General features: G+C 38.7%; 1 protein-coding gene across 2 annotated transcripts; it reads right to left on the reverse strand.

Moving 5' to 3' along the window:
* Positions 1-1,819: 1,819 nt before the first annotated feature.
* Positions 1,820-11,239, reverse strand: ARGLU1 (arginine and glutamate rich 1). Of its 2 annotated transcripts, XM_032997043.2 has the most exons (4): positions 10,611-11,235; positions 6,429-6,654; positions 3,967-4,050; positions 1,820-2,735 (listed from the first exon to the last, which is right to left on the reverse strand). In XM_032997043.2, the coding sequence occupies exons 1-4, from the start codon at positions 10,964-10,966 to the stop codon at positions 2,571-2,573; spliced, it is 831 nt and encodes a 276-aa protein (XP_032852934.1). In that variant the 5' UTR covers positions 10,967-11,235; the 3' UTR covers positions 1,820-2,570. The 2 variants fall into 2 exon arrangements, with proteins under 2 accessions (XP_032852934.1, XP_042661931.1); XM_042805997.1 differs by lacking the exons at positions 1,820-2,735; positions 3,967-4,050 and adding an exon at positions 4,175-4,534 and having other exon boundaries at positions 10,611-11,239.
* Positions 11,240-16,652: the final 5,413 nt, after the last annotated feature.

The raw sequence follows: 16,652 nt of genomic DNA on the forward strand, positions 1-16,652 counted from the left end.
AAGCTCCCCAGCTCGTACTGTTTAATCACTACCTAAATGTCAGTCCATGGACTAACCTACTTTGGATCAGACCGCAATCAAGTTTTAAGGGAATATAAGAACATTGCAAGTTCTTATCATCAAATGTCGATTTACCCTCCCGCCCAAACTATGTGCACCTCTATTTTCCTAGAAACCAACAGTACCCCTGAAGTCCTACAGTAATTTTAAAAAGAAAGAAAACCCCTGATTAATACAAATGTGATGTCCACTCATACTGGGTCTACAAAAAGCTATCTAAGAAATACAGAATGCTTTAGGCCAGTAAAGAGGCAGTGGTTCCTACCAAGTGAACTTCTGTCCCAACAAAAAAGCATAAATATGTATCTCCCTCTCCTTTTTAGTGGGCAGGGGGAAGGCAACGCATGTAGGAAGGTGTGGAATGTCAGAAGGGGCAATCCAATTGTGATGGGACATTTTGTCCTCAGTAGTCCTAAAGGTGCAATTGAAAATAACCTCTCAAAGTCCAAGCCTACCCAGTGTGAAGTGTAAAGAACAAATGTTACTATTTAGCAGCAAATCATTGATGCAGAACAAAAGGCTCGATACCACAGCTGTGTGTATGAGAACTTGGCTTCTTGCTTTTAGAAGAGGAGAGGAAACAAAAATGCATAGGTCTGTTTTGAGTATTGACTTTTAATAGCTTGTTTCTTGTAAGGGAACAGGGGATGTTTTCTGTTTTAGAAATACAGGTATCAGTTGAGCTTTAAATACAGCCTGCTCCTGCCAACAGGTCATGTACATGATTTATTTGGCTTCAGCTTTTGTTTTTATGCATTAAGCAACCTTCAACCTTCTTCTGTAATACAATAGATAGACAAATTTAAGTACAGTAATAGTGTAGGTATTTTACTGTCTTCACATTTTTCTAGACATACTGGACAAAGCGATACACATCAGTCTGCCCCCAAGCCCAGGTTTCACACAAAGCACACTGAACACTGCTTTCAGTGGCACACTCAGCTTGCTCCCACATTTAACTTGCCAAATTAACAGAAACAAATCCTTTGGGAATATTAGGAATTACTTCCAACTTTGTCCAGTGACATTCAGATGCTCAGGCAACTACTGGTAACTTTCATTTTACCATTACTATAGACGTTGCACACCAACAGGAAAACAAAAGTTTTAGAACTGGACAAGCTATAGTAATCCAGGTTTTGGTAGAAGAATTATATACAAAAAGGGGACTTTAATATATAGTTTTCAATCTGTAGTTTCATTTTTCAAAATAAAACCTGTATATATAAATGGATAACATTCAAGACCTGTATATGAATAACAGTTGCCTTCTGGCTAAAACAATATATTTAGACAGAATCTCACTTTCTGTTTTTCATTTCAAGTATGCTAGCCGGTCCAGTCCTTTGTGAAAAAACCTTCCATTTTTAAATCCTTTAGGATCCATCAAATTCATTATATGGTAATGACCCTAACTTACACAATATACTATATTATGAGGTGAACTGAAGGGGATTAGATATCGAAGTATTGGTTCGGGTGCAGTAAGCCAAACAGCTGTTTAAACATGATACTACAGCTGAAATAAGTCTCTGTCAGAATAAAAACCAATATTCATGAAAACAGCAGCAGCCATCAAAAACATTCACAACTGCAGGGATTTTTTACTGTGTGTAATTTTGCATTATAAGTAGGAGAAGCCACAATAGTTAAAAGCAAAATTAAAAAAAAATACCACTATAGTATTGAATTTAATAATGTGAATTGTCACTCTTATAGCTGTTTATAGAAGTGTACTAAAAGAATTTACTTAAACATATGAATTTAAGACTTTCACTTTATTCAGCAAATTGATTTATTTACACAATGGGGAACGCTGGTTGAATGCTGTCAATGTAATAAAAACAAATCTAACAGAGACAATACTGAACTCTCTCTATGTATTCATAGCAGAAATGACAAACTATTTCCTTACCTGTATCAGGAACATCAAGCGCAACAATGGGACAGTATCATAGGACACTGATTTAACAATAAACCACAGAGGTCCGGTAATACTATGGCATTTTACTCATGTATTTACTGACTTTAAAAAAAAAAAAAAAAATTAAGTCAGCAATACCCAGTATAAAGTTCTGTCAATTATCAGAGTCAAACTCTGATGAGTACGTCAGTAAAACCTTATCAGATCATCCAGAATTCATAAAGTGACCCGATCTGCTTCAGACCACTAATACAGAAACAAAATTGATGAGAACAGATTACCCTCTGAAAGGCAACAATGATCTGATAAGGCTTTAACTTAATGGAAGCTTTAAAAAAAAAAAAAAAAAAAAAAAAAAAAAAAAAAAAGAAGAAGAAGAATTGCAGAGCACAGCCCCTATTAGAACAAGCTAACTTTCCAGACTTTCAAAAAAGACCAAAAAAACAAAATGGAGAGAAAAAAAAAAAAAAAAAAAAAACGAAAAAAAACCCACTTCAACATGAAGCTACCATACAAAGTTTTTTTGTTGTTTACTTTTTTTGTTGGGTTGTTTCTTTTTTTTCTTTTAAGAGTTCAGAGTTGCTATTTAATCCTGGCTTTTTAGTGAGAAGGACAGTTTTGGCCTAGACTTTCCTTTGCCCAGGATCATTTTTTGCTCTTCCTTTTGCTGACGTTGTCTCTCTTGTTCTAGTTTCATCCTCTCCTCATGAATCTTTCTTTGTTCTTCAACAATTTTCAATTGTTCTTCAGCCTATATATGAAAATGGTAGATTTTAGGACAATATATTTTGTAGTCATAAAAGCAATTTACAAATCCATATTAAATTCCAAACAAGTCCAATCCTGCACAGGTATGTAAGCAGTTTTACCTGAACTAGATGCCACAGTTGGTTTCTGTGAAGCTATTTATAAAACGGTAATTTGAACTGGGTTTAAAAGAAACACTGAACATCTTCAGTGCATACATGCAGTGCTTTTCAGCACTGCTTTGAAAACAACACATTACATTTTAATTAAGGAAGTCAGTGTATATAGAGAGAAATTCCCCTGACACCTGTCACGTGTCAGATGAAGGCACAATATAACAGCGTAGCAGACCTTCAGAGGTCTCCCCGCTCCAAAACCCATCTAAAGCCCCCTCCTAATTCAAAACCATCTTTACTTGATTTGTAACAAGTCAATCAATTGACTTATGGCTCTTATGGCTCTTCCAAAGGTCTTCTAAAGGTGCTTATTTTGTTCATTACGTCAATTAACACTTTAAATTTTCTGTTTGTCTCATTTCTACCATATGAGGTAGGGAAAAGGCTAAAACAGAAAGAGATCTAAAGCAGATGCAGTTCAAGCAAACAGTTTTAAGAATCATCTTTACCTGAAAAAGTTGTAATTACTTGAGTAACTGAAACTGGTAAGAGTTCAATAAGGATTTAGAAGAAGCTTAGTCTGGCTTATCATTAATTTATTAGAATCAGCTAAATCATATTGAATGCTCTCATGAGGCAGGCACCTGCTTAAATAGGCTTGGAGACCAACACAGGCTACACTTTGACAACTTAGACATCTTAAGCTTATGCTGAAAGTCTCTTTCAGCACTTCTGCATCAACACTGTACTAGTCTCAAATCCAGTTTGTACTTGCCCTGCTCAACAAGACAGAATTAGTCACTTCTGTTCTAGAACCTGAACGTTTGCAAACTTACTTCAACGTTCCTTGTGAGATACAGTTAAAAATGTAACTTTTGAAATTCTGAATGCAGATATCTTCCTCTAAATTAATTGTACCTGAACTATTTTTTCAGATTAGTGTAACTGCTAAAGATCTGGTGTCTTCTGCTCGAGGGAAGGAGAGCAATGCTACTGACATAGCCAGCAATAGACAAGTTAAACTCTAGAAAGGGTCCATTTGTTTATTTTAATTGTGTTGCAAATCAAGCAGAGGGACCTGTATTCCCCTACAGAACAGTTAACTACATCTTCACATACCAGTTTAGCTTGTGCTTCTGCAATTTTTCGATTATTCTCTTCTAGTATTCGCTCTAGTTCCTCACGCTTTGCACGCTCTTCTTCCTAAACGGGAGGACAGGGCAAGATGTTAGTAAAGTAAAATATTAATTTCTGCATGTTCACTAATCTTTCTCAGAATTCTTCTGTGAACTGACTTAAAGTGGCAGCTTTACAGCCACCTATTTTGTCTCACAATGGTAAATTGTGCAGCCACTAAAACTGGTTTCTAGTACTCAATTTAAATCATCCCGCCCAGTCCAAACAGCAACCAACTAAACCCTCCCTAATCATAGAATCCTGACAATTTATTACTAGAATTTTAATATCACACAAATCAACAAGGACAACTACAAAAACTGGATAGTATTTACCAAATTAAAAGTAATATAGAAAATATAAATAAAGTGAATAGTTTGTCTCACCAATTAAGTATACCTACGTATTCTTTACCTATACTCCTTTAATCAGCATTAAAAGTTGAATATTTACTGTCTTGTCCAGTGTCCTGCAGAGTGTGCTCCTCGGCTGCCATACGCGCCAGCTTCCTCTTTAAAATGATTTGTACTGTTAGCTTGGCAATACCTGCATCAGCAGCTCAACCATTTATAAAGAAACAACATACAAGGAAGGCTGAGCTGAGGAATGCAGATGTTTATGATAAGAAGGAACAAAAATATGTAAATCATTCCTAAGGCAAACAATTAATAAGAAAAATACATTTACTGTTAGTGAAAAATACAAATGGTAATCCATACTTCATGGAGCTATGGGCTTCTTTCATGGGGAGAATGGACTTAACATTCAATATTTTGACAATTTTAATTTTAATGACAATTTTGACTGTCATTTGCAGTCTGAACTTAGAATTCAGGAGTCCAGAGAAGGCAAGATCAGGAAATAAAGCCTTGTAATTGTTGTTTTCTTGGTGAATTTTATGCAACTCTGTTATGCAACTCATAAATATGAAGACTGCGTGAAAGTTTTTGAGGTGTTTTCAGTTCACATAATATATATCCGAATTATTTTAATATTTGGAAGATTTAAAGTTAGCCAGAGGTTTGTGTCTGTGTAAGAAAAAAAAGTTAATACGAACAAAGCAAGCATACGAAGAGAAAACTTCTTACTATGACTAGTAACCAGCTACTAGCTAGCACACTTCACTCCAGGCATGGAAGTTTATTCTGCATTACAAAGAACTGATGGGACTTCTCCACATCACATTGACAACAGCAAAAATACTTAAAAAAAAAAAAAAAAGTCATCCATCTGATCAAGTGAAAACCTCTACAGATGAAGAATCTGCTGTCTACAGACATCTAAATTCAACTTAAATTATTTCATAGTAAGGTCAGAATTTGCGAACAAGTTTGATTTAATGTTCTTAGTATTGATTGTGACTCCGTGTTCCAGGTTTTTTTTTTTTTTTTGTTTTTAGTTTAAAGATATTATGTGACAGACAAGTCACATGTAGTATGAAGGGGAAAAATTGATTGATACCATCTTTCCTTTTGTAAGCCAACCAAAATATTAATTTAAAATAAATCGTGTAGGAGGTATGGAGTAAAAAAGGCATTTGAGACTTAAGACTATATAGCACAAATTTCCTTTACAGTTTAAAATTTGTCTTGAAATTTCTGGATCCTGGAATGATTGGTGCAGGCAGGCATCAAAGCCTTCAGTAGCAAATTACTGTCTCACAGAAAGACATTTTCAGCTTCTGCTCCAGCTGCTGATTAAAAAAAAAAAACCAACAACAACAAAAAAAAAAAGGAACAAAAACCCAAGTCACATGTTCAGCTTGACTTCAGACAAGGGCAACCTGCTCTTTTATAACTTCTAGGGAAAAAAAAACGAGTTGTTAGTAGTTATTAAAAATGGATATAATGATTTGGACATAGATCCTTCGTGAAGACGTGGATGGGCTTATGCTCGAAGTCCCAGAATTAGTCCAATGTATGCTCAAGGAAAATGTTCATTTTAAATGAAGAGTAGGAAACCTATTTGTTAAAGACAGGTACTGCAGCTCACTGCTGGACCCTGCTTTTTGCCTGACTGAAGGCAAAAGCCTCTTACAGTCTAGGTAAACAAAATGAAACAAATGAAGGATACATAATTACAGATTTTCAATACCCTTCCCCAAAATGAAAGGACCGTTGATAAATCCTGCAGCCATGGCAAAAGTTTCAAACAATTCTGAAATATGTAGGTCAGTTCCATTAAAAATCAAGTATCCTTGTTCAGGTTTTAGGAGAATAACTGTTTAAGTATCAGTGAGCTCCTCTGAATAAGCTAGAAATTAAGTTTCGTAGCAATGCAAGTTTATACGAGAAGGGAATTAGATTTGCTGTATTCCATCTCTTTCTGAACCGAACAGGAGGCACAAACCGACACTGAAAGTTTTGCCATGGACTGTCTCTACTTTCCAAACGACCGAGCGTTACCTCTCTGGCTTTTTGTGCTGCAAGTTCAGCTTGTCGCTGTCGCTCGAGTTCTTCGAGCAACTGTTTTTCCATGATGCGCTTAGCCTCCTCCACCCTGCGGAGAACCTCTCGCTCAATCTCATCCTTCCTTTTCTCCAACTCTTCTTCTACACGTTTAGCCACAAGCTCTTCCACTCTTCGAGCAGTTTCTTCCTCTATGAGCTTCTCTTCAATTTCTTGTTGACGACTACAAAATGCAAACATGAGGATTACATTTTTAATCAATAAAGAATGGTTGCACTGAAACAAAGCCTCTCAAATACACGGTATCAGCCACCTTACTGATTCACTTTTAAACAATTTTATACCTTACACACAGAGATCATATACTTAAAAGAATGTTCTGCCCTGCATTTAAGAAAAGTGAATATTCAGGCAATCAGTGCTCCTACCACAGAGAACCCATTCAGACCATATCATATTAAGCACCTCTCCATCTTATCTCAAGAGAGTAATCTTAAAAGGACATCTTATCATACTACTTCTTGATCATTTCAGCCGTAGGGGAAGGGGGAAGGGCTGGGGGGGGCGGGGGGGTGGTGGGGTGTGTTGGTGGTATAAAAAAGACCCCACCCAACTTAGGCCATCCTTCACCCTTCCAGAATTAAATGGTCTCAAATTTAAGCCACATGTAGCAATATTATCTTGTAAGACCTTGTCTTAAAGCCACTACCTCAGAGGCACCAAACATGTCGAATAACTAAAATAGAAGACAGTAGCAATAACATCTATGATTTGAATATTTTTAAAAGAATTCCAGGTGTTATATCTGCAATCTAGTTATCCAAACATTTATCTTACAAAATTTCAAATACCTCACCTCCCCTTAACTTCTTTATTGCATCACTGTTACTACTGCAATTATCCAAAATTAAATATACCAATACCAAGCTCTAAATAAATCCTTGCAAACTTTGCAGTTTGCCATGTTTTGAATTTTGGAAGTATTTTCAAATGTCTTCTTGTCTTTATTCTTGTTTAGCAGCAGCATTATCACTTAGCCTGATACCTGGTTTATGTTTTCATTAAAAAGCACACAAAAAGATTAGATCAATTTGCAGGTTTATTACCAAATGAAGAAAAAAAAAATCTTCCAGGTACTAATCACTACTACACTATGGCAACTAGATATCCAAAGACCAACAAAAGTGAATACTGTATAGCTATGTTTCATACAGTACTATTTATTTAGAATTATTATGGGTTTTGGGCAGAAGGTTGTTCTTCCAACTTTAAAACTGAACCTTCATTTTAAGTATTCCATGAAGCACGAAACAATCTTATAAACTTATCTTCTGGTCCATCAGCTCCAGAAATCCATGATTTAGAATAACTACTACTGTTGTAATACCCTTAATATCCTGTCATTTTCATAATGCTTGCATTTTCCTATCGTATGTATATTGAGAAACATAAACCCAACTCATAAAAAAAAGAAACAAAAACCAGGATTTACTAATTTTTAGATTTCCCAGTGTACAATTTGCAAACATGAAATAGGAGATAATGAATTATGGATTACTGATCTAGATAAACATGTGAAATACCGAGGTGAAAGGCTCCAGATTTCCCCTGTTCATGTACCTTCTTTCCAAAAATGTACTGAACCAAAGTCTATCTCATTCAATAAAAAGGTTTGAAACCTTCAACTTAAACATTCAGACCCAGAACACAAATTTTATTCTTACATTCCTCTAGAGATAGCAAACTTATCTGGTGGCACATTAGGCCAGCATTCACTTTTCCTAAAACGACACAAAGTATCTTGACATTAATTTTTCAGAAAACCAAAACACAATCTAGACCATCATCACCATCCAGAAAAATGCATCAATCCCATTCTGTGTAACTCTGCCAAGCCACTACCTACAATCCTTTCTGGACACATTTTTAAATATCCTTTACATACTAAATACCCTTTTTAAAGGTTTTTCTTCCCTCTTATGAGTATTTATTCAGCAGCAAGTACTCTCACCATCCTGTACTGATACAACTTAGCATACATAAGAGGCTGTTCTACAGAAATATTTTTTCAGAAAGCTCATCTTCACATGTTTTATTCAACTATTTTAGCTTTACATTTAACATCAAGAAAATCTAGAATAAAAGTTTACTAATTGAATAAACATAGTACATAGTTACAAAAACCCCCAACACTCATGTCTGAAATAAGTTGTCAAATATCCTCAGCAATCAATGATGTACTCAAAGTAAGGACTGGGCCTGCATGTTTCATTCTTCTCACCCCAACAAATTTCATTAAAATTTAATTAAACCAAGCAAATATATATTTTTCACATTCATAGGCAATAACAATATTGCAAATATATAATAATACATATAAGGGCTTTGATTTTATCAAGGAAATCAAATTGTAAATACTGATATAAATCTCAATGATTTGTTCTGTAGTTTATACCAACTATTCATTATTTTTTAAAAATAGCATGACGTTAGAGTATTTTATATACAGGTGTAAGTTTATCATCCTGACCTACTGAGCTGTGACTCCAGAGTAACAGATAAATCATTACTGTAAAAGTATTTTTAATATGCTTCATTTACTTCTTAAAGATTAATTTTATAAAATCTGCAGAAAATAAGCTTCTTAAGTTTCAGCAGATTTCTGATGAAAAAGAAGGTTTTATTTGCAAGGCCTTTACACAAAACTAGCTTTATAGGAAAAAGCAGAAGCTAGGCTATGTAATAAGATTTGAAGACATGAGGAGAAAGTCACTTTCAATATGTGAACTGTCCACTAGTTAATTCACTCAGCAAGAAAGCACTTCTTTCCTTCACCAACAGGAATACATACTAACATACATAACACAATTTACAGACAACTTACTCAAATACTGTATTTGTCAAATAAGTTTTATTGCTTTTTCTTTTTTAAATTTAAAGTGTATTCCAGGAGCATCAAAATTCTATGCCCAATCTTTTCCAATATTGTTTCTGCCTCAGAAGTTTACTGTTCTCTTGCCAATATCAACACACGTCATAATCCTCCTATACATATTTCATGTTTCAAAATTTCAAAGATAACTTTAAAGAAAGCTTACTTACATATGAACTAAAACAGCTCCAGAATACTAGCATAAACTATTCACTGTATTCTCAAATTGTTATGCACATTCCAATTCTTCATCACAGATATTCATGGAATATTTTTATTAGTTTAGGTACTGATTAAAATTATAAACCGCAAAATTAGGATAAATAACTGAAAAAGCATTCAACGTTTTCATGTATCTTTGTGTTACTAAGCAAGTTTCTGATGACACCGCTGTCAAACTCTGAAGCTAGCAAAGGAGATTATCGACAAGCAAAACCGAAAGTGACAAGTCGGGGTGATCAAGCCTTCTGAACTACAATTAATATCTCATTTGAACTATGCCGCTGAAGTAAAACTCTCCACCTGAGAATTTACAGAACTACTTGGCTTCACACGTACAAGCAAGTGCTATTTCTGGATTCAGTGCTCCAGTGAGCAAGGGTAACATTCAAAGAACAAGAATCACTTTATCACAACTGTGAAAACCATTGCTATCTCCACTGCACAAAGGTCTGTCGTAACTTAACAATATTGCTAAGCATCTTAATGCACGCCCAACGTTCGTTGAAATAGAATTTCTCTATCCCTGCAGGCTTTATAAATAACAACATTCCCCACAACGAGAACCGAAAAAGGCTTCAAATTAAACAAGTCACCGGATCTCACTCTCCCATGTGGCAAGAAAATAAAACTGAAAAATCAAACCACGCTGAGCGTCCGTATAATCGCTGCACGGCATTTCTTAAAAACCCGAGCGACTCCAGATGCCTCCGCTCGACGCCGAACGAGCTCCACGCAACAAAGGGGAGGGGCGGGCAGCGTGGCGGCGGCGCCGCACAAAGCCGGGGGGGAGGGGGGGGCAGCGGCGGAGGGAGCCCCGCACCCCCGGGGGCGGCCGCGGACCCGCCCGAGGGGGCGAGCCCGGAGGAAAGGGAAGGATGGCGGGAAAGCAGGCAGAAGCTAGGCCTCAGCGAGGGGCCTCGACGCCTTTCGCCCTGCGGCCCCGGGCTGGAGCAGGGAGGCGCGGGGAGAAAGGCACCGAGAGCATCCCACCCCCACCCCCCCTTACCCCCGCCCCCGGGGCTCACATTTTCCGCTGCCGCTCGAACTCCGCTTTTTTCTCCTCCTCCTCCCGCTTCTGCTTCTCGTCCAGGCTGCTACGTTTGCTGACCGTGCGCCCGAAGATGTCGATGCGGTCGGGCGGGGAGGAGGCGCGATCGCGCTCCCGCTCCCGGTCGCGGCGGGAGGAGGGGGCCGTGTTGGAGCGGGAGCGGGAACGGGACTCCCGGCGCCGGTTCCGCTTGCTCTCCCGGGACTTGGAGCGCTTCCGCGCCCGCTCCTTCTCCCGGGAGCGGGACCGCGATCGGCTCCGGTTCTTCTTGTTGTGCTTAGAGCTCTTCGTGTGCTTGGAGCGGGACGAGCTCCGGCTGCGGGACCGGCCCATCCCGGCAGAGGAGAAGAGGAGGCCGCGCCGGCGACCGCCCGACCACCCCCGCCCCCTTCGCTAGCGGCGCCCGGGACAGGTGCGAGGAGGCTCTGAACGCATCAGCGCCGCCCGGGTGGGCCCCTCGTCCTCTCCTTTCCCGCCGCTTTGCGCTGTGAGGAGAAAAAGCAGGCCCCGAAAGCGGGAGCGAGTCCGGACGCAGGCAAGATGGCGGCTCTAGCAGAGCGGTGACTCTCCTCTTCCGCCCCACAATGCACTGCGCCGCCGCCGAGCCGTTTGGTCCTCCTCACCCCCTCCCGCTCCTTCGGCGCCGCGCCGGAGAATCACGAAAGCACTCGGGAACGGTCGGCAGCCAATGGCAAGCGTCTCTCCAGGAGGAAACTCCGACAGTCAGCGCCGCCACTCTGCGCATGCGCGCAGCCAGCGCTGGGCGCGCTGCGGCGGTTGGGGGGTGTGTTTTGGGAGCGGGCTGGGTCAGGGCGTCGGGGCCAGTTTTTGGGGGGTCAGCTGGCAAGTTGGGAGCTGGCCCCCTCGCCGGTGCTTTTCGGGAGGGGTGCTGTACTTGCCGCGCCGTAGGCCCGTTTGCTGTTAGGGCAGTGGAGGGTGGACGGGCGGTCGTGCTTCGGCCCGGCCGCGGTGAGGGCAACTTCTTAAAGAGCCCCAAGGGGTGGGGGCTGGAATTTTAGGCATCGTAAGGTCTGTCCGGCCTGGGAGGCCACCTCGGGAAGCGTGGAAAAGGGCTAGGCCGGTGGGCTGCCCGCGGGAGCGCTCTGTGCGTGGGTTCCACCCCCCCCGGCCGGTTCCCCTGCGGTGCGTGTCCGGCGGGCTGCGGCCCGCCCGAGCAGCCCCGCGTCCTGTGCCGCCGTGCTCCCCCGAGCAGCAGTTGCCGCTTTTTAATTAAGGCTTTTTAAAGCTTTGATGGATTTTGTTGGTTTGTTTGGGTTTTTTTGTGTTTGTTTGTTTGTTAATTCGTTTTTTGTTTTGACACGGGACAAAAGGAATCCCTCACTTAAGATTAAGGAAGCTATAAAAAAAGTCCCCATTAAATTGTGAAAATTCTTTTTTCAGAGTCCTCTGTTGAAGCGTAGAGTCACTTCGTTGTAGCTACTCTACTGTGGCACAGTGAATGGCTGTTTTGACTGTATTTAGGGTGAACCTGTACACATTATTGTCCTTTGTTGGACATGGGTATGTAGGCAAAGGAATCAACTTCAGGTCAGACAGAGAATGTGAACTAGTGGTTCAAGGTGTCTCTGTACAAGGTTTTATCCCTGTTCTGCAATGTAATTTTCAGTCTTTTCTACCATAACAAAATTTGCTACTGGTGTTATTCTTGATTTCAGGTGAACTGTGGCAAGCTATAGATAGTTAAGCCTGATACTTACTTTCAGTGGAAATTAGCTCCTTAATCTTTCACAATTCATGCTTTTTTTAAAAATAGATCTACATTTTCAGTAAGTTTTAAGTACATTTTGCAGAACATTCCTGTAGACACTGGACAAAATCCAATGCCATTTAAAGGTATTTTCATCTAATTCTTTTGCCTGACTGATTTGTCTTACTTTTCCTGAAGGAGGACTTAAGTTGAAATTCAGACTTACTCTAGTTAGTACCAGAAATAAAATTGAAGCATCTTTCTGACAGACCACTTTGCAAGTAACAGCAGAGTAATGGACATTGTAAAACCTGCATGGCAGGAAATCCAGTCACAGACCCTGAGCACACTTGCTTGTGTCTTGCCCCAGGGAAGTTCATGCAACTAAGGAAGTTGACAATCAGACCTTTTAGCTTGGAACCAGGTAGGTGAGTTTCCAGCTGGCATTATTTTTACAGCAACTTGGCTACAATTGAGTACTGGAGCTTTTACATTCATATGATGCAACAGGTTCTAGTTAAAAGGTCTGTCATGGTTTTATTAGTACTACATTTTGTATTGAATGTACCAAATTGACCTGGAATGTAGAACAAAAATTAAAAAAAAAAGACATCACTAATTGTTTTATAGTCAGTTACAAGTATAAATGAGTTTTAAAATATTCAGTATAAGTCGAGTTTTCTCCTTGCTAAATCATTATTAACAATCTATATTTAGCACATTGGTTGTCTGAAGAAATACCAATTTGAACAGTGTAATTCTATTTCTCTTTAGTAATACTGATTCATCAGAGTTATGAAATATACAATATTTTATGAGAACAACTCATGATGATTGTGTGGAATTAAGAAATTATATAGTACGGTATAATGAAATATATTTTCCCAATCCATTATTGTATTGCTTTGTCTCCAGTTTTTTTAAAACTCCTGAATTAATAAGAGCACGCGATTTTTAACACCTATACTAGGTTAAGGTCGTTAGCCCATTTGCTTTGTTACTTACGAGGACTAAATTCTGGTACTTTTGGAAGAAGCTCCTTTTCCTCTTAAAAAAAAAAAAAAAGTACATTCCTGAGAGCTGACAAATTGGTAGAACAACATTCCTGTATATGATTTCTTTTTTACTTTGAAATTTGGTACATAGGGTTGTTTTTATCCCATCACCTTACTTTTTCCAATTTAATTGTAATAAAATATTAATATTTAGTTTTGTTTATTTCCCCTGAGGTGTAATTACAATTGATATAGAATTACAGTATCAAAATGAACTTTTAATAAATTCTAAATTTAAGAACCTTGTTTCATTAATTTAATTTGTTTTCAGTTAGGTGAAAAAGAAAATGGTAATATCCCATGTCAGTTCCCTTTCAAAATTTTCAATATTTTATTAAGCTAGTGTAATTTTTTTTCTGAATTAAATAACATTGCAATTTCTGAGTTGTTAATCACATGTAAATTCCGTGTATTATTCATGGTTTGGTAGCCATACTTCATTTCTATGCACTCTTGGTTTTGCATTATTTTTCTCCATTTTAATATATCTCAGTATATTAAAATGCATAATTTGCTTCTTAAAACAATTGCCTTAGAGTTGGGAAACACCTTATTTGACAGCCAAATAGGGGCATAATTAAAGCACCTCACCCTTCTTTACCTTGGTTACTATCATCACATGAAATCTCTCAACCCCTAGGCATTTCAGGGTAGCCCTGTGGAGATACTGTGCTCTGATAATCTCCAGATCATACCTGCTCTCACTTAGAACATCACTTTCGTCATTAGCTGGGTGAAGAGGAATCTTGGGAGATTAAAGGTGGATTACTATGGTTTGTGTTAGTGTGGCACAGCTGGGTGTAAGATCTTCGTAATAGGTCTAAAATGGAAGAACTCTGAAGGGTAAGCAGAGAAAGAAAGCAAGAGCATGCTAGAATAAAGTGTTTGGTATATAATTTACTGTCATCTGTCTCACAATAGTAAGAGGACAGGAGTAGCACAGAAGAGCTAAGTTCTTGGAAGGAGGGAAAAAAAAAAGTGGTTTAAATTTGTGTTGGTTCTTTCAGAGTAGCTATTTCAGCCTGAGTTTATTACAAGGTCAGAAACAATGTATATAGGGTTCATTGTTTGTTTGTTTTGTTTTTTTAAATTATGAGTCAGTGCTGTGATTCATGTCCCATAGATCACAGAAGCTATGCAGGTGTAGAAGTTGTATACCTAATCAATTATTTTATTTTTCCTTTTCTTTTTTTCTTCTCACCTAATGCCAAGTTGCTTGTTTTGCTTATGCATTTTCTGTCAGCTGCTTTGTTTCTCTCCTAGCAGTGCTATGGAGTTCTGAGCTGCTAAGCTGCAGAGGTAAGGAGGTGAAGCATCTGGGAGACCAGCAGAACAGCTGTGAGGAAGGGATGGCGGGAGCATGGAACACTTGGCAGAAAGGGAAATACCTTTTCTAAAACTTGAGAGAATAAGTCATTAAAACTGCTGCTGCGAAAGACTCCTTTGAAAAGGGGGAAAAAATGATTGAAAGAATGGAGAGGAAACCCTGTACAATGAGAAATTAAATAAATGAAAGGGTTTTCATATTGTACGTATACAGAAAGACTGGGTAAATTGTATACATAAGTATAGTTATTTGCTAAAATACTCCTCTTTTCCGTATGTTCAGATGTTAATCATATACTTGGAAAATGAACAATACTGTATAGAATGCTGCTGAAAGTTTTGTAATTTGGATATGAAAAAAGGCACAGTTTGAGTAATTTGGATTAGTGTGTGGATATATGATAAATTAATTTAAAACAATATCTATTCTCATTCCCATGTGGATTTAGTTCTAGAAAATAAATAAAATCGCCAAATCACAGCCAACATTGGAATTTTAAAATTACGTTAATTATCAGTGTCAGAGGACGCTGTATGATTTTTTTGTGTGTGTGTGTAAATCCACTTACCACTTTTTAAATGTTTGAGCTACCTTTCTACATGAAAGCATGGAAAAGGAACATTCATTCCTTTGCTTTGTTCACATTGCTTAGTTCAGCAAGGTCCTAAACTCTTGAACACTATAAGAAATGCTGAATTTAAGTTTTGATCACAGCTAGAGACACTGATCTGCAAATTGTGTATCCATAGTGATATACCTTTTTCTCAGTGAATATTTTTAAAAAAATCATTGATATTGTATGGAGTCTGCAGATTTAATATCATATATAAGTATTTATATTTGGACCTACAACTTGGTTCATTGAAGACTGACAGTAATAAAAGTCCAACCAACCTTTTTCAGCAGCTACATAATCATGGAGCTGCTTTTTAACTCTGTAGGCATATTTTGTTTTATCCAAAAGACTTCATAGTAATTGTAGTGTTTGGTTATGTGTAACTAGGGACTTAGCCAATCAGAAATTAGTTGGTGTCATCTAAGCCTCATGAGGGACTGATCCACTGTGAATACTTCAATAATTCCTTTTAAAAAACAACAACAAAACAAACCAGAGTAGCAATGGACACTGGTATTCAAAAACAGGTTGCTCATGATCCAGTCATTAGCATAGTGGTTAGACTAGTTGGACAGGCAAGAAAATTGAATTCAGGTGTGTCCTCATTCATATCAATGCCTTTTCCTTCCCATGACAGTGGGTTAATCACCAGGCCAGTGTCTAGGCTGGAGGAACGTGAGAAGGGAGTTAGGGGCCAGTCCCCTTCTGCTTCCTCAGTTGAAGCCAAGTGGATTTCACAAAATACAAAATATACATGTTCAGATGCAGGAGGCAATGTAGTTGTGATCTACTGACTGTGGTACTCTGGAAGGGAGGGGAGCAAGTTGCCCTGGATATAAGTCTATTCAAAAGATCTGTTTTGAATTTTGTTAAATAATCATAAGAAACGGGGCTAATCTGGAGAGCTAGAGCACAAAATTTGGCAGGCACTGTAGCTGCCCAGGTGTTGCATAACATGCCCCTTCCCACGGCAGCTGTGTTTCCAAAGGGGTGAGCCTTGCTCAGGTCTTCAAAGGCTACTGTAGGCACAGCCCTCAGGAGAGGACTCCAGTTTTTGGATCCTAAAAAGATGAAGATGCCACCCTTGCGGTGGTGACTCAGACACCTCGGCTTTAACAGGGCGACAGCCACACCTCCCTGTACAGCGTTTCCGCTTGGCCCGGTGACTCCTAGTTAGTATATGTATTTTATGAGTTCCTAATTCTTGTTTAATTTTGAAAAACTATTTGGATGAAGTACTGGCTGTGGAAGTTTTATATCCAGAATATTTTGCTTGGTTCCCCCCCCCCGCCTTATTTTCTATAAACATGCTA

Source organism: Tyto alba, unplaced genomic scaffold (assembly GCF_018691265.1).
Source record: "Tyto alba isolate M040663 unplaced genomic scaffold, T.alba_DEE_v4.0 Super-Scaffold_45, whole genome shotgun sequence".
NCBI classification, from domain to species: Eukaryota; Metazoa; Chordata; class Aves; order Strigiformes; family Tytonidae; genus Tyto; species Tyto alba.